Source organism: Periplaneta americana, chromosome 8 (assembly GCF_040183065.1).
Source record: "Periplaneta americana isolate PAMFEO1 chromosome 8, P.americana_PAMFEO1_priV1, whole genome shotgun sequence".
Lineage (NCBI taxonomy): Eukaryota > Metazoa > Arthropoda > Insecta > Blattodea > Blattidae > Periplaneta > Periplaneta americana.
The window spans coordinates 135,288,089-135,302,744 of NC_091124.1; the positions used below are offsets into that span (position 1 = coordinate 135,288,089).

A 14,656-nucleotide genomic window follows, 5' to 3' on the forward strand; every position below is an offset into this window, starting at 1 on the left:
TGGATCAGAAGATGATATTCTGGATTACTTAAGTGTTTCACTTCAACTCTCGCCTCCCATCAAGTCATTCGCTTTTACTAAAGTAAAAACGACAACAGACATACCAACCCTAGAAAAAGTCTGGTAAAGTATGTAGCCCAGAAGTATTGGAGAGCACGAATGCTAATGGCTTCATTGCTAGATGTAAGGCATTGAAACAACAACAATGGCAATGACAACAACTATTACAAGAATTACCAAAGAAAGGATATACATTTATCACTTCTATATTTAAGGCTATTCTTCGTTGTAGTCACTTTCTGAGTCAATGGAAAATATCTCAAATGATTACAATACTTAAGAGAGGAAAATGCCCTAATGATGCAGCCCTTTATCATTCAATAAGTTTGTTACCTGTCCTACTCAAAAGTATTTTAAAAACTTCTATTGCAAGCCTGGAACCACTGTTGTCTGAAATAGTAAAGTATTTTCAATTTGGATTCTGTTAACATCACTCAACAATAGAACAAGCACATCATAGAGTAAATAAAATTACACAAGACTTCGAATCACACCGCTACTGCTCTGCTATATTTTTTGATATACAACAAGCATTTGACAAAGTTTGGCATAGTGGTCTTTTATATAACATGTTGTTTGTTGTTGTTTTCTAATGCCAAGCATTTGTATAACATAAAATTATTACTCCCGCATTCATATTATGTGTTGTTGAATCATATTTGGAAACACTCAAATTTCACGACTCGTGAAAATTTTAAAATACTGCAAAATGATGGGAAACGTGTTTTTAGGTAATTTGAAACATATTTACGTGTATTTCGACACATCAAGTACCAGCGAATTTTTTTAAATTTGGCTCTATCAGCGAATTTCTACTTTTCCTCGAGAAATTTAATAGCATCTAGAGAAAAATCGTAAATTAAAGTAGATTTCTTTTTCGCCTCACATGCTAATAAAACTGTAAACAGTACCTGCTGCCATACTGAGCTGTTTTAATTCAGGTATAGATGATCACAGAACACAAGAATTTTCTTTCTTCATCCAAGAATTTAATTATTTTACTCAAGAATTTTTACCTTTGTCATTCAAGAAATTTGAAGGTTCCCTAATCATATTTAATGATCACTATTTTCAAGTGAAGGTCAAAGATGAACTTTCTTCTTTTCATCACATCACATCACATCTGGAGTCCCTCAAGGTATAATTCTGGGTCCTGTTCTCTATGTACTTTATACATATGATCTACTAACAACTAATAACACATTAATTGCAACCTTTGTAGATGAAACAGCTATTCTTGCCTCACATGAAAATCCTCATCTAACTTCACGGCATCTTCAACATCATTTAGATCTAATACAGCAATGGCTACACAGGTGGCATGTTATGGTAAATTGCACATATCGCGTTCACTTTGTGCAAGAAGAAATGTCCCTCACTAGATAATACAGAACTTCCTCAAGCCACAATTGTAAAATATCTTGGCCTGCTTTAAGATGAATGCCTACTTAGAAACATCACATCAAAACAAAGGGAATGGAAGCTAAACTCAAGTTTAATAGACTATCTTCTCTGTGAAATAGGTGCTCTCAACTACCCTTGTACAACAAAATGATTATTTATAAAACAATAATTAGACTAGTATAGCCATATGGAATACAATTCTGGGGTTCTGCCAGAAATTCCAACATAGATATCTTGAGAAAATTCGAAGCTAAATCCCTTTGCTGTATAGCCAATGCACCATGGTTCATGTCCAATATTTCCTTATATTTCGCGACTTTGGAATCCTCCCCATCAGGAAGAAACCACCTTTTACAGTTGACGATATCAGAAGCGACTCAACTTACATCCAAATTCTCTGGCCATCAACCTACTGGACCACAGTATCGCCTCAAGCACCATCACATTCTTGATTTGACATTTCGTTTTGTGAACAATAACTACAGAATTGTCTGAAAACTCTTAGATTTTCTTGACCAATCTTGCAATATATTTATTGAATGTTCCTTTGGGAACAGATTGTAAAACAGTGGTGATAAAAAAAAAACTTACTTGAGGCGTGAAGCATATGTATCAACACAATTCTTCATCTTAGTGAGTAGACAAACTACTGAAAGTTCATCTCCACGTGAGGAGCTCTGCCTTCTGTCCTGTGGCAAGAGGAGGGAGACAAGCTGTGGACTCAAGGCCATTGCCCGAAGAAGCTGTAGCACTGCTCGATATAATGGGATGTGTCTTGCCATATCCAGAACTGTAACCATATATGAAACATTTATGAATGAGCACAATAGCATATAGCATTTAGTTTTACATATGGTATGACTACATACAAACCAGAGTCGTTTCGGAGGTATGATGACACAGCTGGCAAGAGGCAGGACTGTTGCAAGAGATCATGGAACAGCATGGGTAACTGTGGCTGTTCGGAACCACTTTCACTTTCACTCTCATCTTCATCTTCTTCATTGAAGAAATTTGTCGGAATTGTTCCTCCTGGATTGATGTAACTTGACAACACCTAAAACAAATAAAAATTAATTAAAGCAACTTCTGTGTTTATAACAAATTATGTGTGTATGTGTGTGTATCTAATGCTCTGGATTTAACAATGAAGTCATCATTCTTCTTGCTTCCCAATATTTTGATGGAAGGTCCACAAATGTCGTAAGAGTTTCACAATTAGCCAGGTGCTCCATCTCCATGTCCTCTTCTCTGATGCACAGTAAGCATTTAGGTGAATTCAGTACTCCAATATGATGGAGGTGTTTACTGAGGCAATCATGACCAGTAATCAATCTAAACATGGCCATGGCAGATTTTTGAGGTAGATCAGGAATTAGTTTTGGATCTTTGAATGATTCTTTCCATTTTGAATTTTGATTTTTTGCCTGTTCGGTGTTACTTATTCTTTTTATAACTCGTTTTATTGATTCATATGGGAATTTGAAATTTGTTTTTAAGTTGATTTTAGTTCCTTTCTTTGCTAACATATCTGCTTTCTCGTTACCGTTCAGTTCACAATGGGCCAGGCTTCATTGGAAGACCACTTTTTTATTTAGCATTTGAATTTGTTTTACCATGCAATGAATTTCTTTTACCTATTTCTTATAACAAACAAAATCGTATCATATTCATCCTTCATTGTAAGGCAATATAAAGAACTTATGATTATATTTATATATTGGCCTCATCTCAATGATTATGTTAATAATCAAAATAACCATTACTGAAGTAGAGAAAATGCACTGAAAATGTTGCAAATCCTTTCACACTTTATTCATATAATGATTTTTTTTTGCCAAAATGACAGAAACTGCTTATCTCAAGCAGAATAACATAACTGCACACAATATCAATCACTTTTATCTCACAGTAATTGTGCAAATTATTTGTAGTCTTTAATAATTCCATTGTGAGTTGCATTTTGTGACTCTCAAGGCCTCCTGATCTGAAACTGTCATTTATCTATAGGGAAAGCTGAAGACAATAGAATACAATATTTACTTGAATATACGATCCCAATGCTTTACTGTACGCCCCTTATTTTTCAATCAATCATTCCGGTGTCATAACAGCTGTCACAGCCTTCTGGAAACCAAATGCCAAACCACACCCTTAATTTTTGAAAGTCAAAATGTAAAAACTCAACTTTTTATCTGTTAAAAGAGAAAGAATGCTGGAATATTAAAATATATATATAAAAAAAAACTAGTAAGCTCTAAATAGCAATCATAGTGCGTGGCTGTTACCGTAAAACACAACCTTTTGTTTCTCTTTTATCACAACTACTTGCTTTACTCAATGGCATAGTGTACAGAAATATTCCTTCATATGAACGATAAATGACCTGCTTCTTGTGCAACATATAAAAACGAAGGAAGTATAATAAGAGTGTGTCGAGTGATCGTGTGTTTTCTGCTTTCTTACATAACTGCGTGTCTTGAGTGATACAGGCATTCTATACATTAGTGCTCTTGTTCCAGAATGTGGTAAGTCTGAACACTGTGCTATAACTCGTACTGTCATCCTCTGAGGAGTTTAGTGCTGAGAGGAATGCGGTTCTGACTAGTCTAGCACAGTACTGGAGTGGGAGGGAACAGTGACAGCGGCAGTCTGAAGGAAGTACCATACTGAAAACATTCGCCTGATTTACGAGAGCAGTATGTCTATTAGTTTTCTAACGTATTTTTGGCGAGAAGAGATACTTACGTATTCAGAGAAGAAAAGTATTGTAGAAAATTTTATTTATTTATTTATTATTTATTTATTCTGGTGAAGTTAAGGCCATCACACCACCAGAAATACAAATACAATAAAATAAATGAAAAGAAGAATCATACTATAAAATTTAGTGATGAGTAGAATTGAATTAAATTTGTAAAGTAATCAATTTAAATATGCTGTATCACTGAACTCACTTGCGAAGTAAAACTAGGTACTTGATTTGTATTTTAAGATATCACCAACAAATGATTTTCGCATGACATTATAGGAATCTGTTTTTCACGATACCAATCACACATATTCTAAAATTCCAACAGAATATAGCCAAAAACTTTTCCACAGCATATTTCCTTAAAAATGACTTGTAGCGGTGAAATATTTAATATGAGTAATTCATATAATATTAACATAGCTAACATCAGGGAGATGTTTGAGCAAAAATTGCAACAATATATTTAATATATTAATAACAAAACCATATAAGCCTAGGTAAACAATATGTATATGAAATATTCACACACTACGACAAGCTGAAGACTGCATATTTTTGGACAATTAATACTTCCTACTCTGCTCGGCTCGGCTTGGCTGTTGCAACAAAAGAATCTACCTGCAACCCCTCACACCGATGGCAAGAATACCTCAGGTCCCAGCGCTAAACTCATTGGAGGAAGACAGTATCTTTATAATAATTGTACAGAGGGAATGGTTTGGCTTAAAATTACGGTTTATTTTTCAGACATACAGAGAAATTCAATCTCTTTATATCTGGCAAGCTACAGAATTTCAGAATTAAATAAATGCCCAACCACCAATGTCCCCTTTGACAGCAATACTCGCTTTATTAGGCAATGCTGCACTCCTCTGATTTGCAGGAGTTGTGAAGCCATTGAGGGTCATATGCAGGATATTTGGCATGGAGAATGGTGTTGTAACATTAGATGCCAACTCTAGTTATTTTGTAATGTACGTAATAATAACAATAATTGTTTAGATGGGTGAAGGAGTAGTGTAGTTTGAGAACTTGTAGTGTAAAGTGTGCATACCTATATTCTGTTTAATAGAAAATATCTTAACAAAATGGATAAACGAGAAACTATAAAAATTTTCCTTTTCCTCTTCCTTAGAGGAGGAAGTGAACAATATTTAGGAATTACTGTAGAGTACAGTACAGTACGTACATATGCTGTAATAAAGGAAAACAAATTATGCTTTCACTACTCACTGTCAGTTGGAAAATAAGTAACAGGAATTGCACAAAATAACGACCTCCGCCTTAAGTACAATATTTTTCTGTAACAAATCAAGTACTTTTTCGGAAGTTTATTATTAGGGGGGAGATGTTGATGAAAAGTCATGATCTTATTTTTCACATTAGGATGATGCCTATTAATATAGAAATCCTTTCTATGTTAATATCAACGTAAAAAAATAATTTCTTACATTGCATTTTTTGACGTTTTTGAACTAATAGGTCAGTTTTATATTTTTTGGGGCATTTTTTGGTTATTTTTAATACTTTGAAGTACCTTTAGATCATTTGGATAGGTCTGTTAAATAATTTTCTAAGCAAATACTTTGGAACAGGCTCTAAAGTCCATCCCTCATTCCACTGAAGACTTCACTTCATACAACGGAAGTAATATAAAATGCTTGACAACAGCTTAGTTTAAGTGAGGGCCTAGACCGACCAGCTGGCTGCTGGCCTCACGCCCACATGCCGAAGCAGAGGTGGACGATCATCCAACCAGAATAGAGGTATCGTGTGGTTAGCACGATGATCCCCCCAGCCATTATAACTGGTATTCGCAACCGGATTTCGCTACCTATCGTAGCTCCCCAAGTGCATCACGATGCTGGGTGGGCACCGGTCCCATACACTGGCCGAAATTTCATGAGAAAATTTCTTCCACCATGAGCACTCGAACCAGCGCGCATTCCATAATGCGGGTCATAGGAAAACACATTGTAAACCCTCATTAAAATATATAGTATTTTCTTAAAACCTTCATTTTGTTGCATGTTCTTTTCCTTTATCTTAGCTAAACTCCAGGAAGTTGCCTCCTCTCTCCGAGATTTGCAGGACAGTCATTGAAACAAGGTGACTAATTTTTAAGAAGTTGTGGTGCGAGTACGGTGAATATTATTTAAATGTCCATTAGTTTAAGCGCATTTTAATGATCATTTTAAGTAAATTTTTGGATCATCAATATCTGCCCCCTATTTATTATATTCCGGCTATAACCATTAGAACTTGCATGCAACGATTTTCAGAAAGCTAAATTCTTTATCATTAAAATAAAGAGCACTACCAGATTGTTTCCTCAGAAAGTATTAAATGCTCAAAGGATTAAAAGAAGGCTGGTTAACAGTTTGAGAAATGAGGTCGAGTCATCAGATGGAAATTTGTTAGAGAACTTGAGAACACACAAGAGGAGGTAGATACAAAAATTATTCTGCACTCTTTATACACATCAGGCCGTGCTACTACCCTCCACGTTTATTAACCAGACACCGATGTTGTTTCCTTTCACCATGGTGGTCACAATTTTTCCCACCAGATAGAACAATCAGAACTAGTAGAATATTTATAGAGCTCAACTGTGTATTTCCAAGTTTTTTTGTTTTAGTAGGTTATTTTACGATGCTTTATCAGGCTATTTAGCGTCTGAATGAGGTGAAGGTGATAATGCCGGTGAAATGAGTCAGGGGTCCAGCACCAAAAGTCACCCAGCATTTGCTCATATTGGGTTGAGGGAAAACCCCGGAAAAAACCTCAACCAGGTAACTTGCCCCGACAGGGAATCGAACCCGAGCAACCTGGTTTCGCGGCCAGATGTGCTAACCGTTACTCCACAGGTGTGGACATTTCCAAGTTTAAAGTTTACAAAAATAAAGGAATTATTAGGCCTTCATGCTCTTTCATGATGACGATAGTACAGAGTGCTTTAAAAATAAGTCAATTAAAAATATATTTCTTAATTGGTAGAATATTTATAGAGCTCAACCATGTATTCCCAAGTTTAGGATTTACGAAAGTAAAGGAATTATTAGGCCTTCATACTCTGTCAGGGTGATGATGTTACAGGGTGCTTTAAAAATAAATGAAAAATATATTTCTGAAAAGCACTCAAGACTGCAGAAGATGAAGGTGTCGAGACTTTGAGAATATCTGGGTGTTTAGATGAATTTAAGTATGAAGATAAGCAATGTACAGAGCAATTCATTTGTCAAATTCACTCCCCAGGCACAAGGATTTCGAACATTGGTCAACTGTGCTGTTGGTTGTTTACGAATAACTAACTGCAAAATGAACACCTGCCACAAACAAGATCCTCTCTAACACCATACACTTTAAGGATTCATTACCAGGCAATGTAGGACAAAGCGCTGACCAGTAACACCCCAATCTTCCAGTGCTGTCAAAATTTTGTTGGAAGTTGTCAGAGAATCAATATTCTCCTACTATAAGTATGCTTCTAAGTGCGCCAGAATCGATAATGCAGCTGGTACATTGTGATTGTGACAAAGAATGGTTTGCCATAAATTGCAAATGTCCATAAGCTACACAGACCTGTGTATGTGCAGTAGCAATGAAGAGATCTATGACAACAATGAGTATGCAGATTATGACAAACTGTCAGGCTCAGAAGATGACCTTTAAAACCATATAAGAGGTATTTTGTAATAACAATTAGTGTATTTTACACACAAATATTTCATGATTATTAAATTAATTTTCACACATTCAGCAATCTCAGAGAAATGGTGAAAGATATGAAAAAATGTATAATAACCTCTTTTATTCTTAGCTATTAGGAACACAAAAATCATTAGGACAATTGTGGTATAATCTACCTGAAACAAGTTACAAAGAAAAAAAAAAAAGAGACAAATGTCTCTAATGTCAGCTATCTTAAAATGATGACATTACATAGATCGTCTGCCACAGATCCAGACAAAACACCTGGTAGTATGTGACTGTTTGGCTCGTAAGTTATACATCATCCAATAGTCATACTATTCTTTCATTTAAAATCCCATGGTATAACATATATGTTTCTGGGGATGGGAGGGTCCCTGGCAAGATATTAAATTATCCACAAACTCCTAAAGGCCCAACCTTGAGTGGGTACCGGATGCATTGGCAGGTGGTGGTGGATAGCCAAGAACCTGTATTGGGAATAGTGCAAAAAAGCTAGACTCGGTCAGGTCTGTCTCCGAATAAGAAATAAGAGACCGCAAACCAACTTCCAAATTCCAAGGTGTATTGCGTTTCCGTGTCAATGGGGTGCATGACACACCTCATTCATTTATTTCACATCTTTTGCCTGGCTACCTGACAAGAAACAGTTTATTTTGCACTAAACCAAGTATTCAAAATGTGCTCCATTGTTGGTATACAGTCTATTTTGGAACTCCTCATGAACGTTTTGGTCTGTTTCCTTACTAATCTGATTACATTCTTGGGTTATTCTATTTTTCAGTTCTTGAATATTCTCAGGTGGAGGAGTATAAACAACTGACTTCAAATGACCCCATAGGAAGAAGTCAAGCGGCTTCAGGCCTGGAGATCTCGCCAGTCATTCTACAGCACCTCTCCTACCAATCCATTTTCCAGGAAATCTTCTATCCAGCCATTGTCGCACAAGTACTGCATGGTATGGGAAGCTCTGTCCTGTTGAAAATGCAAATTTTGTTCATCCAACACCAGGTTTCCTTCATTGACTTGGTTCTCTAGCGACAGTGTGATAAGTGGATCAATTACGTTTTCTAATATGTTCAGATACAATTCTCCAGTCAGGTTTCTTCAATGAAAATCGGTCCAACAATATCATCCCCAAAAATTCCAGCCCACACATTGATCTTCTGAGGAAACTGGGTATTATCTTCATGAAACACATGAGGACTTTCAATGTCCCAGTACCTACAATTGTGTTTGTTGACAAACACATTTAAGAAAAAAGTTGCTTCATCACTAAAGCAAATATTTTGTGTCACATTTGGACCATATTCAATTCTCTGAGACATCTATTCACAAAATTCTACTCTTCTATCAAAATCGTCTTCACTGGGCTGTTGGTAACTTTGTACTTTATAGGGGAAAAATTTGTTCATTTTCAGCACTTTATGTATGGAACCAACCGAAATGTTTGTTACAGCAGGTACTTTTGTAATGGAGGTGGTGCATTCATTAATGAAATGACCTAGTATTTCAATCTGAGTTTTCTATGTTGGCCATTTGTTGCTTTATTGCACACAGAACCAGTTTCCTCAAATTTCCATATTAGATCTATGACATATCGGTGACTTACATTTTTCTCAGGATGCCTCTCATTGAAAGCTCTAGCAGTTCTACGAGCACAACAGTTTTCAGCTCCATAAATAAATATGATTTCTGTTCTCTCTTGAAGGATATACACCATTTTACAATAATTTAATACACAAACACAACTATTACAAGAAATCTTCAATGGTATTTGTAGCTTCAGCTCTAATCAACAGTAACAACAATCGAGGTTGCCAGCAAAGGATATAAAACACAAGATGTGAAATAAATGAATGAGGTGTATGAACAATTGAATGTTCTTTCACAATTAAGTATAAAAATTTAGGGATGCCATTTGAAATTTCAAAGTGGCAGTAGCTGGGGGTTGAAATCTAAAATGCAATTAAGCCTGGTTTCAGGCTTCCCCTCAATATCTAAATTGACGTGGTTTTTGTTTAAACTGAATTCAATTTAAATAATTAGTTACGCAGACTGGGAAGTTTTGAAATGAAAGCTCTGTGTAATAAACACACATACATTTTATTGAGATCACTCTCAACTCAGACAACAATATTTGCAAACAAATTCACCTAACTAATGAAAAAGGTTTTATAGGAAGGGGAGGGGATCAAAATTTTGATTCCCTGTACCTCATAAAGTACACAACATAGAGAGGTAAACTTCTGTATAAATGCATATTCCCACAGTGCCTAAAAAGTCACTAAATTTCGTGGAAGTCAAACCAATTCACACTGGAAAATACCATTTTACTGTGTTAATTTAGCATGGAATAATACAATGAACTTTTAATGCAGTGTTCTATATTTTAAATTGAAAATATTGCAGAAATACCTGTAGTAATACTGTAACATGTTCCTCTTCACTCCGCTGTCGCAGTAAAGCTTGCTCGACATTCCATGACTGTGCAGTGCTGCCTGTACCAAACCCAGTTCCTTTAGCCCAGTACAAATGGGACTTGTCATCTGACTTCCCTCTACTGTCCTGACACACAGCAGTGGCTTTTGTAGCAGCAATTACCAACTGGAAACGTTAACATTACAGTACATCAATAAATTACAAAAGAGATAAATTATTAGAAATTTGTCTATGCATATAATATTGTGACTTTTATTACAAAACAAGAATGTAATTTTATTATTTCAACAATAATAATCACTTTCTACAATTTAATTCTGCTCCCGTCAACAATGGGAATTCCACTCCACACAGTAACACAGTATTCGTTATTGCACTCCACAGACGACAATGACAATTTACTTGAATTATTGAGAACAACAATGTACTGCTAATTTTAACTAATGTTCACAAAGCACTATTTACAAAACAGAACTATCAGTTCTCAGTTCACATTTCGTTTGCCTTGGCTAGTTCTTCTAGCTCAGTCACTCGAGTTCACAGTATCTCGAACCACAGACCTTCAGAGACAATCCGCTGAACTTCGAACTCAGGTCCCCCAACTTCGGTCCACTGCACTCAAACTCTGGACTTCCGGCTCCACAGTTACGGACACAACTCAAGTCGAACTTCGGTCTCAAAGCTGGCTTCACTGCTACACAAGACTGGCTGGCTTGCTGTCCACTGACTATAACAACACTACACTAGTTCACTCGCGTCTCTTCTTTTATAACCAAACCATAGTTTCTGGAGAGTACGATCTCCCGAACAATCGACAGATGCCAAGAAGATAACGCCTATCCAGAGTTCTCTGGATTTCTCCGTTCAGTCACCAGCTGCTTTACTTCCCCCTCACCCTTCGTCGCGTCCACGCAGCCAACTCGCACCCCCCTCTTACGTCTGTCCCCTCCAGACCTGAGCGGCCGCAACCTTTGCTGCATCGCTCGTTTTCTCGTGCGCCCCCGATCTGTGGGACGCGATCGACTCCCGACTGTCACATTGCCCCCTCCTTAGGGCTGGCCATCCCGGACAGTCCATTAGTAGGCCACTAGTCGGTCCAGCATTTGGGGTCCTCCGGCTGCTCCCTCCTTATGGTGGTGCCACCCCATCCTGGGCTTGGCTGGGCAGCAATACTCGTACTGCGTGGGCGCCATCTTGCTCTTCCACTTGGCCCTCCAAGGAGAGCTCGCTGGCCACGGGTTGGTCTTCGGCGTCCATCAGGAACACTTCATCCCGACCAAGATGAAGTATACGGCGCCGGACGTCCACCGTCGCATCGAGTAACCGCATGGCGTCGAGTCCCAGGACGACGTCCTCGGTGATGTTGGCGACGAACACCCAAATCTCCAGTTTCCTCTTCCCCAAGGTCAGATCCAGGAAGATCTCTCTCTGGATGGGCAAGCTTTCGCCTGAAGCAGTCCTTAGCTCGTATTCGCGCAGCGGCGTCATCCCAGGTAGGCCACGCACGACGTCTGGTCGCAGTCCCTTCTCAAGTGTCCCGGTCTGCCGCAGGACCAGCAGGTGGGCGCGCATCGTCTCCGCCGCTCCTCGACGTCGGCCACCTCTCTCTCCTGCCTGTGGCTGGATCGGTCGCAGTCTCTTCTCAAGTGTCCTGGTCTGCCACAGGACCAGCAGGTGGGCACTCGTCGTCTCTGCCGCTCAGGTGGCTTCAGTTGGCGCCCCCCAGTATCGGCCGCCGAGACGCTCCTGATCCAGTGCGGTGTTGAGACTCCCGCCGCCGACTTGGCCGCCTCCATCCTGAGGGCCGCTGTCAGAGCTGCGTTGATGGTGCGATGCTCTGCCAAGAGTAGCTGTTGTCTGATTTCGGGGTCTCGAACTCCACTGCCGAAAGTGTAGGCCGCCTCTCCAGCGATGAAGTCATTAGGTAGGCCCCTGAGGGCCTTATGGGCCAGTTGTTCCACCGCCATCGCAAATTCTTGTAGGCACTCGACTGACTGTTGGACCCTCGTTTTTAGTTGGGTCCTAAATGCTGCCACAAGTTGATGGTCACCATAATGTCCCTCCAACGCCGTCATTATCTCAGCGGCTGTCCCACCTTCGGGAACGCTGTGGAGAATCTCCGATGCCTGTCCCTGAAGCGCGGTCAGCAGCTGAGTAGTCTTCTCCGCTGACGTCCACCCATTATGTGCCACGGTAGCCTCTAACTGGCGACGGAAAATCGCCCAAGACGTCGTACCGTCGAACTTCGGCGTCTTGACGTTCGACTGTTTGGCTCAAGATGATGGTTCCGCAGGGCTACTATATGGAGTTCTCAACTCTGTTGCCGCTTCTTGCATGGCACGTCGAACCTCCTCGGCAACTATTTGTTTATGTTCTCTAGCCTGGCGATCCACCAACGAGAGTATGTGCTTGTTTTCTTCAGCATGTTGGTCCATTAACACACTCGTCTGCTCTTGACGGTGCTCGAGAACGCAAATTTTGCTGTCAAACTGGTCTACGTCCTGTCTCAATTCGGCTACTGTCTCGTTTATAGTTGTAAAATTCTTGGTAAGGTTGTCAAAATCGGCTTCAAGTTCGTCTTTCACGATGGCGACAATTCCATCTACGTGGGCCGAAACGCTTCCAATTAGCGTAGTGACGTCATCTTTCACTCCACTTATGTCGCCTTTCACTTCACTTATATCGTTCTTCACCTCACTGATGTGCTTGTTCATGTCGTCTTTCATTTCTGCTTTCACTTCACATATGTCGTTTTTCATTTCTGCTTTCATTTCTGCAATGGCTTGCAGGATCTGCTGTAGGTTCTCCATTATGTCTATAATATCTCGCTTCTGGCACCACTTGTGACTTTTATTACAAAACAAGAATGTAATTTTATTATTTCAACAATAATAATCACTTTCTACAATTTAATTCTGCTCCCGTCAACAATGGGAATTCCACTCCACACAGTAACACAGTATTCGTTATTGCACTCCACAGATGACAATGACAATTTACTTGAATTATTGAGAACAACAATGTACTGCTAATTTTAACTAATGTTCACAAAGCACTATTTACAAAACAGAACTATCAGTTCTCAGTTCACATTTCGTTTGCCTTGGCTAGTTCTTCTAGCTCAGTCACTTGAGTTCACAGTATCTCGAACCACAGACCTTCAGAGACAATCCGCTGAACTTCGAACTCAGGTCCCCCAACTGTGGTCCACTGCACTCAAACTCTGGACTTCCGGCTCCACAGTTACGGACACAACTCAAGTCGAACTTCGGTCTCAAAGCTGGCTTCACTGCTACACAAGACTGGCTGGCTTGCTGTCCACTGACTATAACAACACTACACTAGTTCACTCGCGTCTCTTCTTTTATAACCAAACCATAGTTTCTGGAGAGTACGATCTCCCGAACAATCGACAGATGCCTAGAAGATAACGCCTATCCAGAGTTCTCTGGATTTCTCCGCTCAGTCACCAGCTGCTTTACTTCCCCCTCACCCTTCGTCGCGTCCGCGCAGCCAACTCGCGCCCCCCTCTTACGTCTGTCCCCTCCAGACCCGAGTGGCCGCAACCTTCGCTGCATCGCTCGTTTTCTCGTGCGCTCCCGACCTCTGTGGGACACGATCGACTTCCGACTGTCACAATATGTTTTATGAATGAATCTCGTTAGGACTGAGTCTCTAGAATTCGCACATATTAGTCCTAGTTCACTCAGGCCTGAAACAGAATCATTTTATTCATTTATATGAAGATGGTAATACTGATAGCAAAATGAATCTGAGAGCCAATCAATTGGAAGCTTCCAGCATTTACCTTGAGTGAATTTAAAAATTCTACCCCTCTTACCAAAAAAACTCAACCAAGCAACTTGTCCTAATCTGGATTTCAATCTAGGCTCGTTAGTTTCATAGTCAGACGTAATGACTCAACAATAATGCACTACAGTGCATTTTTATACCAATAATAGGCTGGTCCTATTGAACATACTTCTAAAAAAATATATATATTTGGTGCAAGATTCTTTTGAGTATTTGCACCATGTTACACATGCATAGACGTCCAACATTTCAGACATACATATCAGCCCTGTTATCTGAATATTTTGGTTAAAATTCAGTGAAGTCCATTTGTTGTGAACGGAGACTCAGGTACTGTCATTTATTTGTCCTGTCATCATACCACATTTATATATAGGGTGAACTGTATGTAATGCCATTAATTACAGTTATTCTTTGAGATATTTCAAACAAAAAAGTTTAACACAATTTTGCACGTTTTTGCTTCCTTTT

At 39.2% G+C, this 14,656-nt stretch overlaps 1 protein-coding gene across 5 annotated transcripts in view; it reads right to left on the bottom strand.

Moving 5' to 3' along the window:
- Window positions 1–14,656, bottom strand: part of Bruce (BIR repeat containing ubiquitin-conjugating enzyme) — a 571,194-nt gene that overhangs the window by 66,725 nt on the left and 489,813 nt on the right. For all 5 annotated transcript variants that reach the window (XM_069833681.1, XM_069833684.1, XM_069833683.1 and 2 more), the window contains 3 exons: window positions 10,349–10,537; window positions 2,338–2,521; window positions 2,056–2,254 (listed from right to left, as the gene is read on the bottom strand). In XM_069833681.1, coding sequence (XP_069689782.1) covers window positions 2,056–2,254; window positions 2,338–2,521; window positions 10,349–10,537 — 572 coding nt within the window. The remainder of the gene's footprint in view (window positions 1–2,055; window positions 2,255–2,337; window positions 2,522–10,348; window positions 10,538–14,656) is intronic.